Raw genomic sequence first — 16,943 nt, forward strand, 5'->3', positions numbered from 1 at the left:
CTGTCTCAGATAAACCTAAGGCTAGAAGACCAAAAAGCGCCACCGATGAAGCAACAACAGTGAGCATGTTGGCATGATTTAGCAAGAGTCCACAACGGAGTACTCATCACCTGTCACAAGAATGTGGGGTTTATCATACCTCCATACTGCAAATTTTATCGCAGCACAAATGGCACCTGTACAAAATTCAGCTGCTCCAACACCTGAACGAGGATGACCCAGATCATCGGCTACAGTTCGCAGAATGGGTGACAAAGCAGCTGCAGATAAACCCACATCTCCCCTGTCAGGTGCTGTTCAGTGATGAAGCCAATTTCTTTATCAATGGTGAAGTGAACAAGCAGACTCACAGATACTGGTCCGACACAAATCTGCACTGGAGTGATGCTTCCAAAATGGTCGACTCACAAAAAGTGATGGTCTGGTATGTTGTGTAGGGTACTTAAGACGTTGGACCTTTTTTTATTGATGGTACGTTAACAGCCAACAGTTATCTGAGGTTATTGGATGAAGAAGTGTGTTCGTCATTGTTAACGGTGGACGGGACATTTCCAGAATTCTTCCGGCATGATGGAGCCCCACCACATTATGGGCACAATGTGCGTGCATACCTAGATGTGCAGTTCCCTTAAAAGTGGATTGGTCGTAGGGGTGCTGTGGAGTGGCTACCAGGTTCACCAGATTTGACTCCTTTGGATTTTTGCCTTTGAGGTGATGTCAAAGCACTGGTTCATTCTGTGAAAATACGGGATTTGCATCATCCAAAGCAGTGCATTGTTGATGCGTGTGGTCAAATTCAGCCAGATGTATTGGTCAAAGTTCATCAGGACTGGGTTCGGAGCATAGCATTAACAATCCAACATTATGGACAACATATCAAGCCATTCCTATGACTGTTAGTGGTCTCTCGGGACTGTGTAACATCGGCATAATGTCTCTTTGGCACATAACACACATGCTGCCTAGCGTCCCACCACTGCTACATGTAACTGGCTATAACCCGAGAATGAATAATGCTATGTTTGAAATAACAACGGCATTGTTTTTCTAGTGAAATTCTCTATCTGTTTGATATGTCACATGACCACATTCCCATTTGAAATTTTGGAGCTGAATCCAAGATGGCGGCTTTCAAGATGGCCGCCATGTTGGTGGTATAGCCTATAAAGTTTCCCCCTTCCTGTTCCTCGTGTGTAGGGACTCTGTTTCCTTGTTTGCTACTCCATTTGAATTTTATGAGGGTGTTTCTGAACTTTTGGACCACCCTGTATTTATTAATTTAACATTAAATCTTTTTGAGGAGGTGTTTCCAAATAAAAGAGTCAGAGAAAATCAATATAACCCTGCATTTAAGACACGGATTCATGTAAAACAAAAAGAGAATTGTATCCCTCAGCCAGACAGTCTAACAATACTGCAGTGATGTGGCAATATAAAGTGTACTCTAAAATATTAAGGAAGGTGATCCAGAAATATAAAATTATGTATCTAAAAAAGGAAATTGACTAATCAAATAACAAAATGAAAACCATATGGAAATGTATTAAAAGCAAGACGGGGAACAGCCTATGCGCCAAAGAAGTGATTAGCTTAAGAACTGGGAGCCTTTCGGTGGATGCTCCCGAAATGGAGGCTAATATCTTTAACAATCATTTCCTAATAGTCACCAACCAAATGGGATGCTAGGGTTCTGTAAAGAAAGCTACAAAATACTTGCATAACACCTTAACTAACAAAATAGATGAGATGCATCTTCGAAAAACTACAGTGATAGAATTAGAAAAAATAATTATGTCTTTAAAATGTAAAAATTCTGCTGGAGTTGACAACAATTCCAGCAAGTTACTGAAGTACTGTTGTAAAGAAATAAGTACAGTCCTCTGCCATATTAGTAACATATCATTGGAAGAAGGTGTTTTTCCTGACAGGCTAAAATATGGGCTTATACGACCAATTTATAAAATGGGAGAAAAGACTGAGGCTACAAACTATTGACCAATTTCATTACTCTCAGTTTTCTCCAAGGTACTAGAGAAATTGATGCATAGCAGAATGGTTGGGCATCTTAGTAAATATAACATTCTCAGCAGTAGCCAGTTTGGCTTTCGGAAAGGGGTATCAACCGTGGATGCAATACATGCATTTGTTGACAATGTTATGGAAGCCATAAATAATAATATGATGACAGTTGGTATATTCTGTGACCTGTCAAAAGCTTTTGACAGTGTAAGTCACAGTATTCTCTTGAGTAAAGCCCAGACTCTAGGAATGGGTGGAACCGTAGGCACGTGGCTTAAATCCTACCTGTGTGGTAGAAAGCAGAAAGTAATCGTGGAAGGACTGCATGGTGGCCAGGTATCTTCAGAATGGGGCTCCATTACTGCAGGAGTACCTCAAGGCTCAGTATTGGGCCCATCACTCTTTCTAATATTTATAAATAACTTAGCACTATGTACATAATATGGGAAAATACTCATGTTTGCTGACGACACCACTTTATCAGTTAATAATATCTCAGGGAATGTGTCAAATGGGGCTGCAAATAAAGCTTTTGCAGATTTGACAAACTGGTTTGAAACCAATTGCCTTACAGTCAACCCAAAAAAGACAAATTACATTCATTTCTCTTCTAACACAAATGTTACTAATGAAATGAACCTAAAAATTGGTAAGCATGAGATATTGAAGGTTGGGAGTCCTCCAAATTCTTGGGTCTGCATATAGATAGCAAAATGAAGTGGCATCACCATATTCAAGATCTGTGCAAAAGGCTAAGCTCAGCAACGTTTTCCTTAAGAATAATTTCAGACACTAGGGAAATGAGCACAATAAAAAATGCATATCTTGGCTATTTTCACCAACTTATAGTCTATGGTATAATATTTTGGGGAAATCAACCAATAGCAAAAAAAGTGTTCCATGCACAGAAGCGAGCAATAAGAATGATGTGTGGAATACATCCTAGGCACTCGTGCAGGGATCTGTTTAGAGCTCTACAAATCCTTACAACACCTGCTCAATATATTTGTTCCCTGATGTGCTTTGTTTCAAAAAATAGCAACTTATTCAAAATCAATAGCTCATACCACAGTTATAACACCCGAAGGAAACTGGATATCCATTATGAGCTAAAAACGAAAAGCATGGTCCAGAAGGGGGTTTTATACAGTGGCACCAAGATTTTTAGTGCCCTTCCACTGCACATCAAAGAACTGGTTGGAAACATGCCAAAGTTTAAAGAAAATCTGAAGCAGTTCCTTTTAGATGAATCTTGTTACAGTATTGATGAATTTCTTAGCAAAAATGCATAGAATCTCTTGTTTGTGCTTAAACCTTACTGTGTGACCTCTACAATTGATTAACCATACTCTGTAAGTACAGTGTAACTTAATACAATACCCAAATTTATGTATGACTGTACATTCTTTCAGATGTCCTGTATCTTAACTAATATGCAAGGGTATATGCTAAACTTCACAGTTTCTTTAATCTAATGATAAGATCAATGTATCTGTGCACAAAACAATAATCTGTAAAAAAACCTTGACTCATTCTATATCCAGGGATATGTTCCCATATGGATCTATGGAACATGAAATAAATAAATAAAATAAATAAAAACTTAGCGGGATCCTCATTTCATCCAATTTAAGTACCCCCCCCCCCCCCCCCCCCCACATGAAAATACCTATGACAACTGCCTGAATATTGAACTGTGGGAAGTGGCACACATCACTTCATGTGATTATTGACGTAAGTCCCAATATCAAGTCATCGGCTTTGAACATGCCATAAAATGTCCCTGCATGTATGCTAATATCAGTGCACTGTCTGCCAACAGGGATACACTAGTAGGCTGGTGACTTTTGTACAGCACAGGAAGGAGGTGAGTTTGAATGATATGGTTTCTCTCAAGTCTTTTTTTTTTTTTTTATTTGAAATCATAATTACATAAGAAATTATCTTTATTGCTATATTTGTAAATTAATTCTAAAACCTTGTAAAAATAAATGTCAGGTTGTAGACTCTCTGAATGTGTCTGTATAATATCACTGTTTTTCAAGTGTTACTGTGCGATCTTTGTTCTTATTCACCTGGAATGTGAGTTATGTTTTGGCGTGGCATAGTAGTAAGTTGGCAGGACTCTGTTATCTTGAAAGTGCATTATGAACACATGTTAAAAAGAATATACACTAAAATCCTGCAAAAACTTACTATTTACTAATGCATAAAATTTAAAAACCTGAGGACCTTTACTGAAATCAACACAGAAAGAAATCTTTGACTTAGACTTCTGTGTCACAAGCATCAATAAGAAAAATCTCCAATGTCGACTAAATTTTTATTGAAATCACACATCATAAATATCTGACCTTCACTCTCTTGTTCATCCTTTACACAGTTGAACATATATTTGATTGTAATGAAGTCACATTTTATGTATAGTTTGGAAAAATAACTATCAATAATAGTTTCTGAACAGTATTTTTATTGCTCTAATGGGAGTACAGAGGTTATAAAGTCGAGCACTTGCACTAACCCAGAGATGAAGTTTCCCATGTGTCACATACCCATGATCTTGCTGTGATCACCCATTCACTGATATCACATGACTTATCCATCCTGGAATTCACTTACGTGTTGAACATGTGTACATGCTGTGATGACATTCAAATTTTGTGACACTCTAAACTACACCATTCACCATGTTGTGGCAATGGTGGCATCTCTTTCTAACACAACATCAGTCATTAATGTAAATGGCCATGAGTGTATTAACTTTCTACCTGTGTATGGCTTCATCCTCATTGTGCTTTTCCTTTCCATATTTCTGTTAAGTCATTTGTTTTCTTTGTCTTGCAACCACTTCCCCAGTTAAAACCTTGGATGTTCCTCAACTACAGCTTTCATCTATGACATATTGATTATTGCAGGTCATTAATGATGTTTTATAACAATTTGTTGGCAAGTCTCCTCTGAACCTTGCATCCCTTTTCATCAATTGTTTAGAGTTACTTCTGTTCCACATCATCATCATATCTTTTGTTTGTCTTACTTTCTATTTTCAGATTTTCCATTTCTCCCAACAAAGGAACTTCTAAAACATCTGAAAGCTAAGGATTCGGTTATGTTATTTCTGGATCAGACATTCATAATTACACCCACATTTAATGTTTTATGTAATGACCTTATTTAATGTGCAGAATCAAACAATGGAAAATCCAGGATGGAATTATGACAATATTTTTAAAAAGATAAATTGCTACTCACTATACAGCAGAGTGTTGAGTCACAGACAGGCACAGTAAAAAGACTACTAACACACAAGCATTTTTCCAGAAGGCCTTCTCTGAAATAAACAACATACATACACAGATTCACACAAATGCAGCCCACACGCACATGCCCATTATCTCTGGGTGGTGAGGCTAGACTCTGCACAACTGTGCATGATGAGAGAAGCAGTCTGGGTGTTAAGGGTAAGGAGGAGGTTGGGGCAGGGAGGGGGAGGGAGACCAGGTTACACATGGGGGACAGTAAAGTGCTGCTTGTGGGAGCATGCAGGGATGAGGGGGACAGAGGGCAGGGCAAATAGGTGCATTCAAGGTGTTGGACAGAAGGCAGGGAGGCAGCAAAAAAGGAGAAAATTAAAAAGAGTTTGGGTGTGCTTGTGGAATAGACAGCTTTGTAGTGGGAACAGGGAAGGAATAGGTTGATGACGGACAGTGACTAATGAAGGTTGAGGTAAGGAGGTTTATGGGAACATAGGATAAAATTCAGGAAGAGTTCCCACCTGTGCGATTCAGAAAGGATAATGTTGGTAGGAAGGATCCAGGTGGACAGGCTGAGAAGCAGTCATTAAAATCAAAAACATTGTGATGGGCAGCAACCTCAGCATCTGGATGGTCCAGCTGTTTCTTGGCCACAGTTTGTTGGTGGGATAAACAGATTGTTGTAAATAGTCTCCACAGGTTTACCGCTGGATCACACTGTGCAAATTCCACAATAGTTCCTCAGAGCAACTGTTCGACATCTTCAGGTGGTTCAACCTTGCTGGTGGCTAGGTGGAATTTGCACAACATGATCTGGCAGCAAACCTGTGAAGATTATTTACAGCATATTCACCGGGAAAGCTTGAAGAGTCACAGCAGACAGATTGTTGTTTGTCATACCCATGTATAATAAAGTACAGTAGTTTCAGCTTAGGTTGTATATCACATGACAGGTGTCACAATTAGCCTGCCTTCAATGGATGCCTTCAATGAGATAGGTGATGCTTCTGATTGGACTGGGGTAGGTGGTGGCAGGAGGCTGTATGGAACAGGCCTTGCATCTAGGTCTGTTACAGAGATATGAGCCATGAGGCAAGCCATTGAGAGCAGCGGTTGTGTAGGGATGAACAGAAATATTGCATAGGTTAGGTGGGTGGTGGAATACCAATACAGGATGGGTGGGGAAGAAGTGTTATTTTTGAATCTCTTAAGCTTTATCCAAATTTTATATTAATTTTCTATAATTTGGAATACATTATTTTGGCTATGCACATGTATGTTAAGTAGAATTCACATCAGACTCACTTCATTTACCACAGTGAATTTAATTTATCAGCCCTGGTCCAATCTGCATTAGTTCAATTTAAAAAAATAAATTATGTCAGTTTCTTATCATTTTAAGCAGCAGAACAGAAAATTGATTGCAGTAACTATCAAGAACAACAACAAAATAGTATTTCAAAAGGTGGTTTGCTGAATGACATTATTAATTTCGACGGACATGATTCAGATCACTCTTTACTATGACACTTTATAGAGAACTCTAAAGAAAGTGAATTTGATGCCAAAGTCTCAAATTCTTGTTCTGAGCTCAGTGAATGAATGGGAAAACAGAAATTTAGGCAGCAGTCTTGTAGTTTCAATAAAATATTTTTGTGCGAACATTATTCTGTTTTTAAAAAAATGACAGACCTAAAAGTTTCCAAATTTATCCCAAAAAATTCTGCTTCCACAATCATATTTGAAATTACATATAAAATGTACATTACATTTGGTCCATATAGGCAAATATACTAAATAGAGAAATATTCAAAATACCTCTACATTGAAGAGAATGAGGGCAGTTCATGTAACGTGGAAAACATAGGGGATGCAATTATCACTTTTCCCAAACATCATTGTTGTTCACAGTACTATTGTAGCAGTATATTAAAGTTCAGGGAACACCTTTCTTTTTAAGGCAACGTTGATATCTTAAATAAGCTACCCAGCTCCAAAATAACCAGAAAGAGTATCATGCAAAAAAGAAAGAAAAACAAAAGTGTGAAGATACAAAAATAAATATTACAGCATTAGTTATCTTCAATAAATTTAATAATTGTACGTCCTAGCAAGGTGTAACCTGGGTAAACATGGACTTTTTCAGTGTTCGTACTGTACCTATATTGATCCTAGCATCTGCAGCTTCCAGAATGAGAAAAATATCAGATGGAAACTCTTGATACATGTGTTTAATTGACAGATTTCCTGCAACTGTTCCTGCCTGTAATAAAGAAAAGAAGGAAAAAACCTTTACAGTTACTAACTGGAATGTGAGGTCAAAGAGAAATAAATCATATTATAAAAGTGTTTTCAAAACTTAAGTGTGGCTTAACCTCAGTACCAGTGCTAAGTGCAATGTATTCTTACATTTCTAACTGAAACATTTGCCACCAAGTCTATGTGGTCTGCAAGCATTTTGGTGTAACTGAAATTTTTGTCTGATTTTGAAACATCATAAAGTAGCTCCATAACTTCAGTTAGAGTCATATTTCCACCAATTGTTATCTCTGAATCAATGGTAAATTTCTTGAGTTCCACAACATCACTAACATCAATGAATATCTCAATGTCAGGTTTTCTTCGATACACACCTGCAATCAGCAATAAAAAACATACAAACTAGTATATTTAAAAAAAATTTAGACTTGGATAGTAAAATAAATATTAAAATAACAACAGACTATTGTGAATGAATGAGGGAATAAATGTATTCAGAATGAAAATAAATAAAGAATGATAACTACTTTACAAGAGAACAGACACACCTGCTTATCAGCACCCTCAAACAAAAATGCAGTCTTTGGGTTGTCAGACTCATGAATTTGGAAGAACAGTTTATTGATATGGCAAATGAATTACTCTCCTTGAAAATCAAAGTTTAACTAGGTAAAAGCAGCAACTAACACATCTAATCATGAAAGCCTTCATTGCCTGACTAGAACAAGACTGTCGTTCTCTGTCTTTCTCCTTCTGTCTTTCCATATGTGTTGTTTGCTTGTGGTGCTTGTGGACTTTCTAAGAAAAATGAAATGGTGGTGTGGTGGCCCTCAACTATGTACCCTCTGACTCAAAGTTGAAATATTAAAAATTTTGGCTGGTTTCACTGTCTAGGGACTGGGATACTTATTTGCCACATCACAAGCCAAATACTGCTGAGTCTACAGTATACAATATGAATATACACACAAAATTCTAGCTTTCACAACCAACGGTTGCTTCATCAGGAAAGAGGGAAGGAGAGGGAAAGACGAAAGGATGTGGGTTTTAAAGGAGAGGGTAAGGAGTCATTCCAATCCCGGGAACGGAAAGACTTACCTTAGGGGGAAAAAAAGACAGGTATACACTTGCACACACACACACTCACATAACCATCCACATTAAAAGGCCTTTTAATAGGTCTGCTTGTGTCTGTATATGTGTGGATGGATATGTGTGTGTGTGCGAGTGTATACCCGTCCTTTTTTCCCCCTAAGGTAAGTCTTTCCGCTCCCGGGATTGGAATGACTCCTTACCCTCTCCTTTAAAACCCACATCCTTTCGTCTTTCCCTCTCCTTCCCTCTTTCCTGAAGAAGCAACCGTTGGTTGCGAAAGCTAGAATTTTGTGTGTATATTTGTGTTTGTTTGTGTGTCTATCGACGTGCCAGCGCTTTCGTTTGGTAAGTCACATCATCTTTGTTTTTAGATATATTTTTCCCACGTGGAATGTTTCCCTCTATAATATTCATATATAATATGAATGTACACATGAATCGAATGGTCCAAGGTTCCTATCACTCGGCAGTTGCAAATTTTGAATGTTATATAGAAATTTATAAATGAAAGATTGAAATTAAATAAATTCTGCAAGTACTATTTTAATGACTTTAAATGATGGGTACAATAGCAGATGTACCTTTAAGAATGCCGTTTGTCCCTCTAAAACACTTATTGGTGTTGATGGTCCAGCAATTAAATGAAATATAAGCTGAATAACAGGGAAACAATAGATTCCTACTTCACATAATTAGTTATGGGCAACAACATAGCTCATGAGATATTCACTTCTAAATGCAAACTACGTCTTCACCGCAGAAGCCACAGAAATCTCACAAGTGCACAAGTCGGCACTACGAAATATTTCTATCTCCCGCCACTGCGTGCAATCTGCTCCAATCTCCAAGTCTTTCCTGCAACCATGCGTCTTTCATGCCGTACGATCCAAGACTCTCCTGTGCCTTCTGCCACTGTCCCTCATGCTTCACTGTTCAGAACTGCCACCCACACTTCCATACAGTCTCTCCACGTGTCCTTTTTGGAGCGGTTGCTGTGACTGGCTAGAGTGCTTGCACCCTGTCTCCAAGCCAACGCACACTCACAAACATAATGAAACACATTCAGAATACTGGATTTACATTTAAATATCTTGAAATTAAATAAATATTCCTATAGCTGGACCATAAACATGCTCTAACACACATTGTTCAATAAATAAAGAGATTAAATAAACATATATCAAAGGAATAGAACAGAAGTAAGCCAGTATCCTAATTCCTCTGTGCTTTCTAAAATACAGTAAATAATTAACCAATTTCTTCATGAATAGTATATATCAGATATAAACAAAGACATAGATGAATAAATATATTTATAAGCATGCTGCTACCATTTTTTCGTGTCACTGTGGAGTACTTATGGCCTGACACAATTAATAGTAATCAGTAATTGGCCACTTTGACCTCCAATAACTCATGTAATATTCAAGTTACATGCCGGTAATTCATACCAATTTAAGTTTACAGTAATAGCTTTCTAAAGACATGTCGACTGACAAAATCGGATGAACTGTCTAGATTTTGGAAATTTGTTGCTGCGTGTTACTTGTATAATTTATCATTAGATACTAAACTTTAAACTAATAAAGATATTGAAAATCTGATTACACCATCAGAATCATTGTGCAAATAATGGTAATGTAATGTTTCTTTTTAAGGTATCGTGATTCATCTGGCTACTATTAATTTTTATAAGATCTGTGACCTATTTGCCATTAAAGTCTCACAAAGTCTGCCATCTTTGGCACTCCTAGCACATCTCCTGCATCACCATGGAATTCCCAGCCATGTGGTCAGCTGGACCACGGTACAGAAGTTGTGCGGCATAACACAGTTGCTAATGAGTCATGGCTTGACAAGCAGCCCAACCAGTGCCACCAACTCTGAACTTAAAATATTTCCAGAGCGCCACAACTCATCTATTACCTCACATGCTCCAAAGAGAAACCCAAATGTATAAGTGGAGCTCCAATGATCAAATTTGTGTTTTAGAAGCCTAGCCATTGTTCAGTGTCTGCTCAATCCAATGAATGATTTCTTTACTCATCTCATTATTTAATACTAAAACATGCTAGTTGGAGTAAATATCAATGTTCTACATTATGTACAATTTGTGTTAAAATATATATGAGCCTCACACTATGAATATTTTCTTTCACTCTGTGCAATATTTTCTTTCACACTGTGCAACTATGGACTGTTTAATGCACATTTTTTTCTCAATTGAAAAAATAAAAAGTGAAGTGGGTTGCTATAGTAAAAGTTATCATGCAGAGATGATTCAGTTTACATAAGCACAATGGAAATAGTGAAAAATGAGCTCAAAGGACCACAAATTGCCAGGGCACAATCCACAGGTCTTTAAACAAAACTCGAATAACAACAAACTGTCAGGAACAGATGATATTTATGTTGAATTATTAAACAGTGCTTGAGACAAGGCAAAATGACAGCTGCACAGATTTATTTGTGTCTGCTAAGAGGATGGAACACTACTAATGGAATTAATAAAATGTAAAACAATCACCATATCTAAGAAATGAAATGTCAATGGTTTTTTAAATGACAGATCCTTAGCATTAATAAGCAGTGCTTTAAAACTTGTACCCAATATTGTTAAGTAAAGGTTAAAAGCTGGAATTAACTAAAATTTATAAAATGGTTGATTTGGATTTAGGAGAGGAAAAGGAACCAGGGAACACATAATAGCATGATGAATGATCTTACAACCAATGAACAGGAAAACATATGTCACATTTGTCAATCTAGACAAGAATTTAGACTCAATGGACTGGAAGATACTGAATAAAACTGCAACAGGCTGAAGAGATAAAAAATGGATTCTTAATCTTTGCAAAAAACAGAGGGCAGAAATAGATATCAGTGGCACTAAGAAGGAAACTAGGATAGCAAGCTGTCCTCTCTCTACTTATTTATTTAATTTATTTACAGGAAGTGGAATGCAAACAAGGGAAAGCAGCACCAAAGGGATAAAACCAATGGTAAACCAATAATGATGCAGTGGTTTTACTAGATTCTGAAAATGACGGAAAACAAAATTTTAAAATTTTTGTCTGATACGTTGGACAACTGCAAAACAAGAATAAACACAAGTAATGTGACAGGTAAATCAGTTACATAAGTAAGGGTAAATGTCAAGATACAAAGTCAAATGCTAATTATCATTTATTACCCTTTATTACAAGGTCTTCGTCATTCACTAACCATGGCTGGACAGACTGTGTCAAAGTTACAATCAAGTGATTTGCAATATAATGAATTACAAAATAACATCTAAATTTTATACAGGTAATGTATATAGACTATGTCATGTTCACTGAGTCCATTTGTTTTCTTCACAGTCAAAGAATTCTTGGACAGAGTATAGTGGGCATTGTTTTAGACCTTCAGGAGTTTCTTCCTTGAAAATGTCCAGTGGCAGGGTCTGAAATTCAACAGGTAGTTTGTTGAACATCTTCACAGCGATCACTGGAAAACTGTCTCTTGTTGGTAGCAGGTTGGTAGGTATATGTCTTTTTTGCTGCGGGTATTATGTTTATGGATGTTATGCCTCTTGCTGTAGATGTCTAGTTTTTCCCTTATGTGGATGAGGCATAATAATACAAAGTGGCTATAAACAGTCATTATTCCCAATGTTCTGAATAAGGGTCTGCAGTGTTCCTGGCTACTGCTCAATGTAATAATTCTTATTGACTTTAAATGTGAACGTTTTTAGGTTAGGCTTTACCGTGACTGTTACTGCCATCAAATGAAACAACAAGTTTACTGTTACCAGTCACCGTTTTATTTTTTCCATGACGCGTTTTGAAGGTTTAAACCTCCATCATCGGGTGGATTTACATTAGTTAGTATTACATATGTGTGTATGTTGTGTTACGGCTTTGGAGGAACTTGTGGCACTGCCTCCAGTGGTCACAGCTTCCTTTTTCTGTCGTAACACTTCACACTTCACACTTCACATGTGAAGTGTTATGACAGAAAAAGGAACCTGTGACCACTGGAGGCAGTGCCACAAGTTCCTCCAAAGCCGTAACACAACATACACACATATGTAATACTAACTAATGTAAATCCACCTGATGATGGAGGTTTAAACCTTCCAAACGCGTCATGGAAAAAATAAAACGGTGACTGGTAACAGTAAACTTGTTGTTTCATTTGTTGAATTCTTATTGACTTCTTTTGCAGCAGCAGCACATTCTTGCAGCCTCCTGAATGACCCCATAGCTGTAATCCATACAAAATGTGGCTATGTAACAAAGCATAGTTGACAGTTATCAGAAAATGATCTGTAATCACTTTTTTTAATCTTCATAGGAGGTATTTTACATGAGAGAGTTTCTTGCATACATGCACAGTGTGTTCATTTCACGAGAGTTTGTGGTCCATGGTGAAGCCTAACAGTTTCACAGATTTTATATGGTCAGAGTATGTGTTTTTTCGAAGGCTGCCTACCATACGCTGGGTTTTTTGTTCTTTTACTTTCATCTTGTTCGTGATGAACCATTTTTTAGCATTTTCGAACTGTACATCAGACTTCATGTCTGCCTGGGCAGAATTTTCCCCATTGACAATAAGAGTGGTGTCGTCTGCAAATTGTAGTGTCTCACCAACTTCACTTAGATCATTTACAAAAATGAGGAAGAGGAGTGGGGCTATGGCTGAACCTTGTGGCACACCATGTTCTAGCTTCTGTTCCTGGGATGTTGCTCCTTGGATTGAAACAATCTGCCTTTTGTTTTCCAAGTAAGACTGAAGTGTAGCTAGGGCTGTACCTCCCACACCATAGCTTTTTAGTTTTTTGAGCAAGACCTTGTGGGGGATGCAGTCAAAAGCTTTGCTCATATTGCACAGTGTGAGTGCCATAAACTCTCTCTCCTTGAATGCCTATATTACTTTTCTTAATAGGTCTAATGATGCAGTGGTACAGGACTTTCCCTTGTGGAACCCATGGTGTGCATCTATGAAGAGATTGTTTTCTTCAAAATAAGTTAGGATCTGATCTTTCATGATAGATTCAATCACATTTGCTAGTACAGGAATGATTGATATTTGCCTAAAACTTGACACATTATCTGGGTTTCCATTTTTGTAAACTGGTACTGTCCTTGCAAGTTTCAAGAAATCTGGGAAAACTCCTGCAGATAGCATTTGTTTATAAATGTTATTAATGGTTATGCTATTTCTCCAATAATTTTCTTTAGGACTGTACAGGAAATAATGCAGATATCATGACTCTCTGAAGTTTTGTAAGACATTACTATTTTCACCATGTCATTTGCATGTACTTTTTTCCCTGTTTCAAATTTACTGAGTTTTATTTGGTAAGTAAACAGCAGGTTCTATAACTGAGTCTGAGATTTCAGCAACAGTGTTTTCTATAGCTTTGATAAAGTAGTCATTGAAGTCATCAGGACTGCAGGCATTAGAAGAGGAAGTAGGCTTCTTCTTATGTTCATTTACTAGAGTCCAGGCTGCTTTGCACAGATTATAGGCTTCTCTTATGAATCTATCATTCCCTCTCCTTTTAGCTTCTTCTACTTTTTTTTTTGTAAAATTTCTTGGCCTCTAAGTAATTGCTGTGTAACAGTTGTTTACTTTTTGGAACTGTGGCTGCTTTAGCACAGTCATTCCACATTAGAACAATGTTTTTTTAGATTGGCTAGCTCAGGTATGTACCATGTTTTTGCATTTAGTGCTTTCTGTTTTCCTTGTGTTTTACCTGATTGGCTTTTCTTAGGTATCAGTGAGAGCATATCACAAATTTGGTTTTTAGTGTCTGGAAAAGAACATTTAAGGCTTCATTGGGTTTTGCTTCTGTAATTAATTTCTGACAGTTTATACTGGACAGTGAGGCATTGAAAGTGTCTAGTTTTTCTTTTGGCACTATTCTTCTGTAAAACACATAATTTGATTGCCATGTCTTTGTCTGTTGGTTACCCATAGTCTACGTTTGTAGTTCCATGACTAATGTACTGTGGACTGCTATTATTGCATCAACTACTTTTATTTTGTAACTCCAGGTATCCATGTTTGTAATAATGGTGTCAAGGCAGACATTACCTCTAGTTGGAAGTCTGTTTGTTGTAAAGAGACCATAACTATTTACTAAATTCAAGAACGCTCTCTCTTTTGTACTATTTTCACCTATGTGTACACTAAGATTGCCACACAGTGCAATTTTCAGTTTAAGGTATGTTATGTGACTTAAACAACTTTCTAAGTTAGTAATAAATTTTCGAAATTTCCATTTGGTGAATGGTACACTGAAACAAAAATCGTATTCATATCTACTAGTTCTAAGCCAGCCAGTTCTAAATCCATTTCTGAGGAGTAATTTCTCAGGTCCACATCTCTAATGTTCAGATTTTTATTGGCATACATAGACTTGCCTCCATGAGTGGTAGTTTCTTGATACCATGAGCTCACCATCTCTAGGTATTCAATGCATTTGTAATTTTCAGCCTCTTCTTTGTCGAGTCAGTGCTCACATACACATATCATATCTGGCTTTGCATCTTCTATATATATATAGACAACAGATCACATGTACACTAGCTAAAACTATGGGTACATTATTTTAATTCCAGTTTTGTTGACCTGCAGTTGCAATAGTAGGCTCTATCATACTGCTGCCTTGAATGTTCTCTGGAATAAAAAAAACCGCCATAATACTACATTCTTAGGCCATCTAGAACTGTTTATTACTTTTTCCTTTAGTTTGAAGTCAACGCCAATTTTGAAACTGCTGTTAAGACCTTTTGTAGCTAGTTTTTCTACTTCACAATTATTGAACTCAGGGAAAGTTTTACATAGGAAACTGATTACATTTTCAGTTTTTGTACTGTTTCTAACTTGACTCAGCTGAAACCAAGCCTTTTCTTCTCTATACAGTTCTTCCTGTTTTTTGAAGGTGCCTATAATGTTTGTTTGCCTGTTTCTAACATTGAAATTTCTAGCTGGTGTTGTTTCAGATATTTGAAGAATGGGTATTTCGAGGTTTTCATTTTGTCTAGAGCTCTAAGGTGTGGTTTTATAAGGCTGTTTGCACTCTGTAGATGGATTTATTTGATTATTAGTCATAGGTGGACTGTTTGGGTCGTAAAAGCATACTTTCTTTCCTTTTTTGTGAAAAACTGGTTGTTAATCAGTCTGATTATCACAAGAATGTTTGTTTACTGTTGATTTCTCTGCGTTTCACATAATGCTTTTATTGTTTGTTTTTTGCTGTATTATTTTGCTGATGCTCTGTGAATTTCTAGGCTCACTCAGTGTTTCCCCAGTAACTTCATTTTCCATAGGCAGCGTTTGTTTGTTGTGTATTTTTCCACTGTGTCTTGCAGTATCCACTGTGTATTGCAGTAGAGGCTAATTGGGATGTGTACTTTTCTAAACTACAAATTAAGTCATTTGTCATGGGTTCACTGAGTGTCTCTGTAATTTGTTCCTTTCCTGAGGCCATGAAATGCTTATTTGTTTATTTTTGCTGGATATTTCTGGGTTATAAGCAGATTTTGATTGGTCTTTTCTTAACCTATAATTTTTAGCATATTGTATTTTATCGAGTTTTTCTTTTATTTCAGCACTGTCTTTTGTGAGTTTGATCACTAGTTTTAATATTGTTCCCACTGATTCACTTAAATTTACACACTATTCCATATTTTTTGCCTCACGAATATGACTTAATGTTTGTGTTTGTTTGGCTGGATTGCAGGGTAGCTTCTGTGAAATGATCAATTTATCTCTATTTGCATATTTACAATGTGGTTTGGAATCATCACATACCTCTGCAATTTTGGTTTTGCCTTGTCCATTTGAGCACTGTGTAGCTTCTAGATCCGTTGTAGGCAGTACTTCTTTTGTTGTTTTGATCTGTAGTGTGAGCTGACGTGTTTCACAACAGAACATGATTCTATCTTTTGAACTTTTCACAATGCAAACTTTGCTGCTACTTAGGATAACATAATCACTGTGAAATTGTTTTCGACACCACAGTAATGCAAGTAAATGAATTTTGCAACTTGCTTGCTACAACAGAGGATAAAAAAGACCTAAAATGGATGTTGAAAGAACTCAAATGATGGAATATCCAGAAAAAGAAGAATTACAAGGAATGAAGAAGCATCCAAAGGTAATAGTAATTTATTAATGAACAACCACCTTAATATACAAATAAAATATATATTCACCAAATCATTTATTTGGAGCACATTATGCTATGGACTCTGGTGAAAAAAGAATAGAAAAAAGTTAGAGGACACAGAGACAATTTGATACCTTTGGTGGTGCTATTCA

General features: G+C 36.9%; 1 protein-coding gene across 1 annotated transcript in view; it reads right to left on the reverse strand.

The window, feature by feature from the left end:
- Positions 1-16,943, reverse strand: part of LOC124712230 (xanthine dehydrogenase/oxidase-like) — a gene marked incomplete at its 5' end in the record, with an annotated part of 311,678 nt that overhangs the window by 188,523 nt on the left and 106,212 nt on the right. The window contains 2 exon segments of the mRNA XM_047242525.1: positions 7,434-7,536; positions 7,683-7,906. Of these exon segments, the coding sequence (XP_047098481.1) occupies positions 7,434-7,536; positions 7,683-7,906 (327 nt within the window).

Source organism: Schistocerca piceifrons, chromosome 8 (assembly GCF_021461385.2).
Source record: "Schistocerca piceifrons isolate TAMUIC-IGC-003096 chromosome 8, iqSchPice1.1, whole genome shotgun sequence".
Lineage (NCBI taxonomy): Eukaryota > Metazoa > Arthropoda > Insecta > Orthoptera > Acrididae > Schistocerca > Schistocerca piceifrons.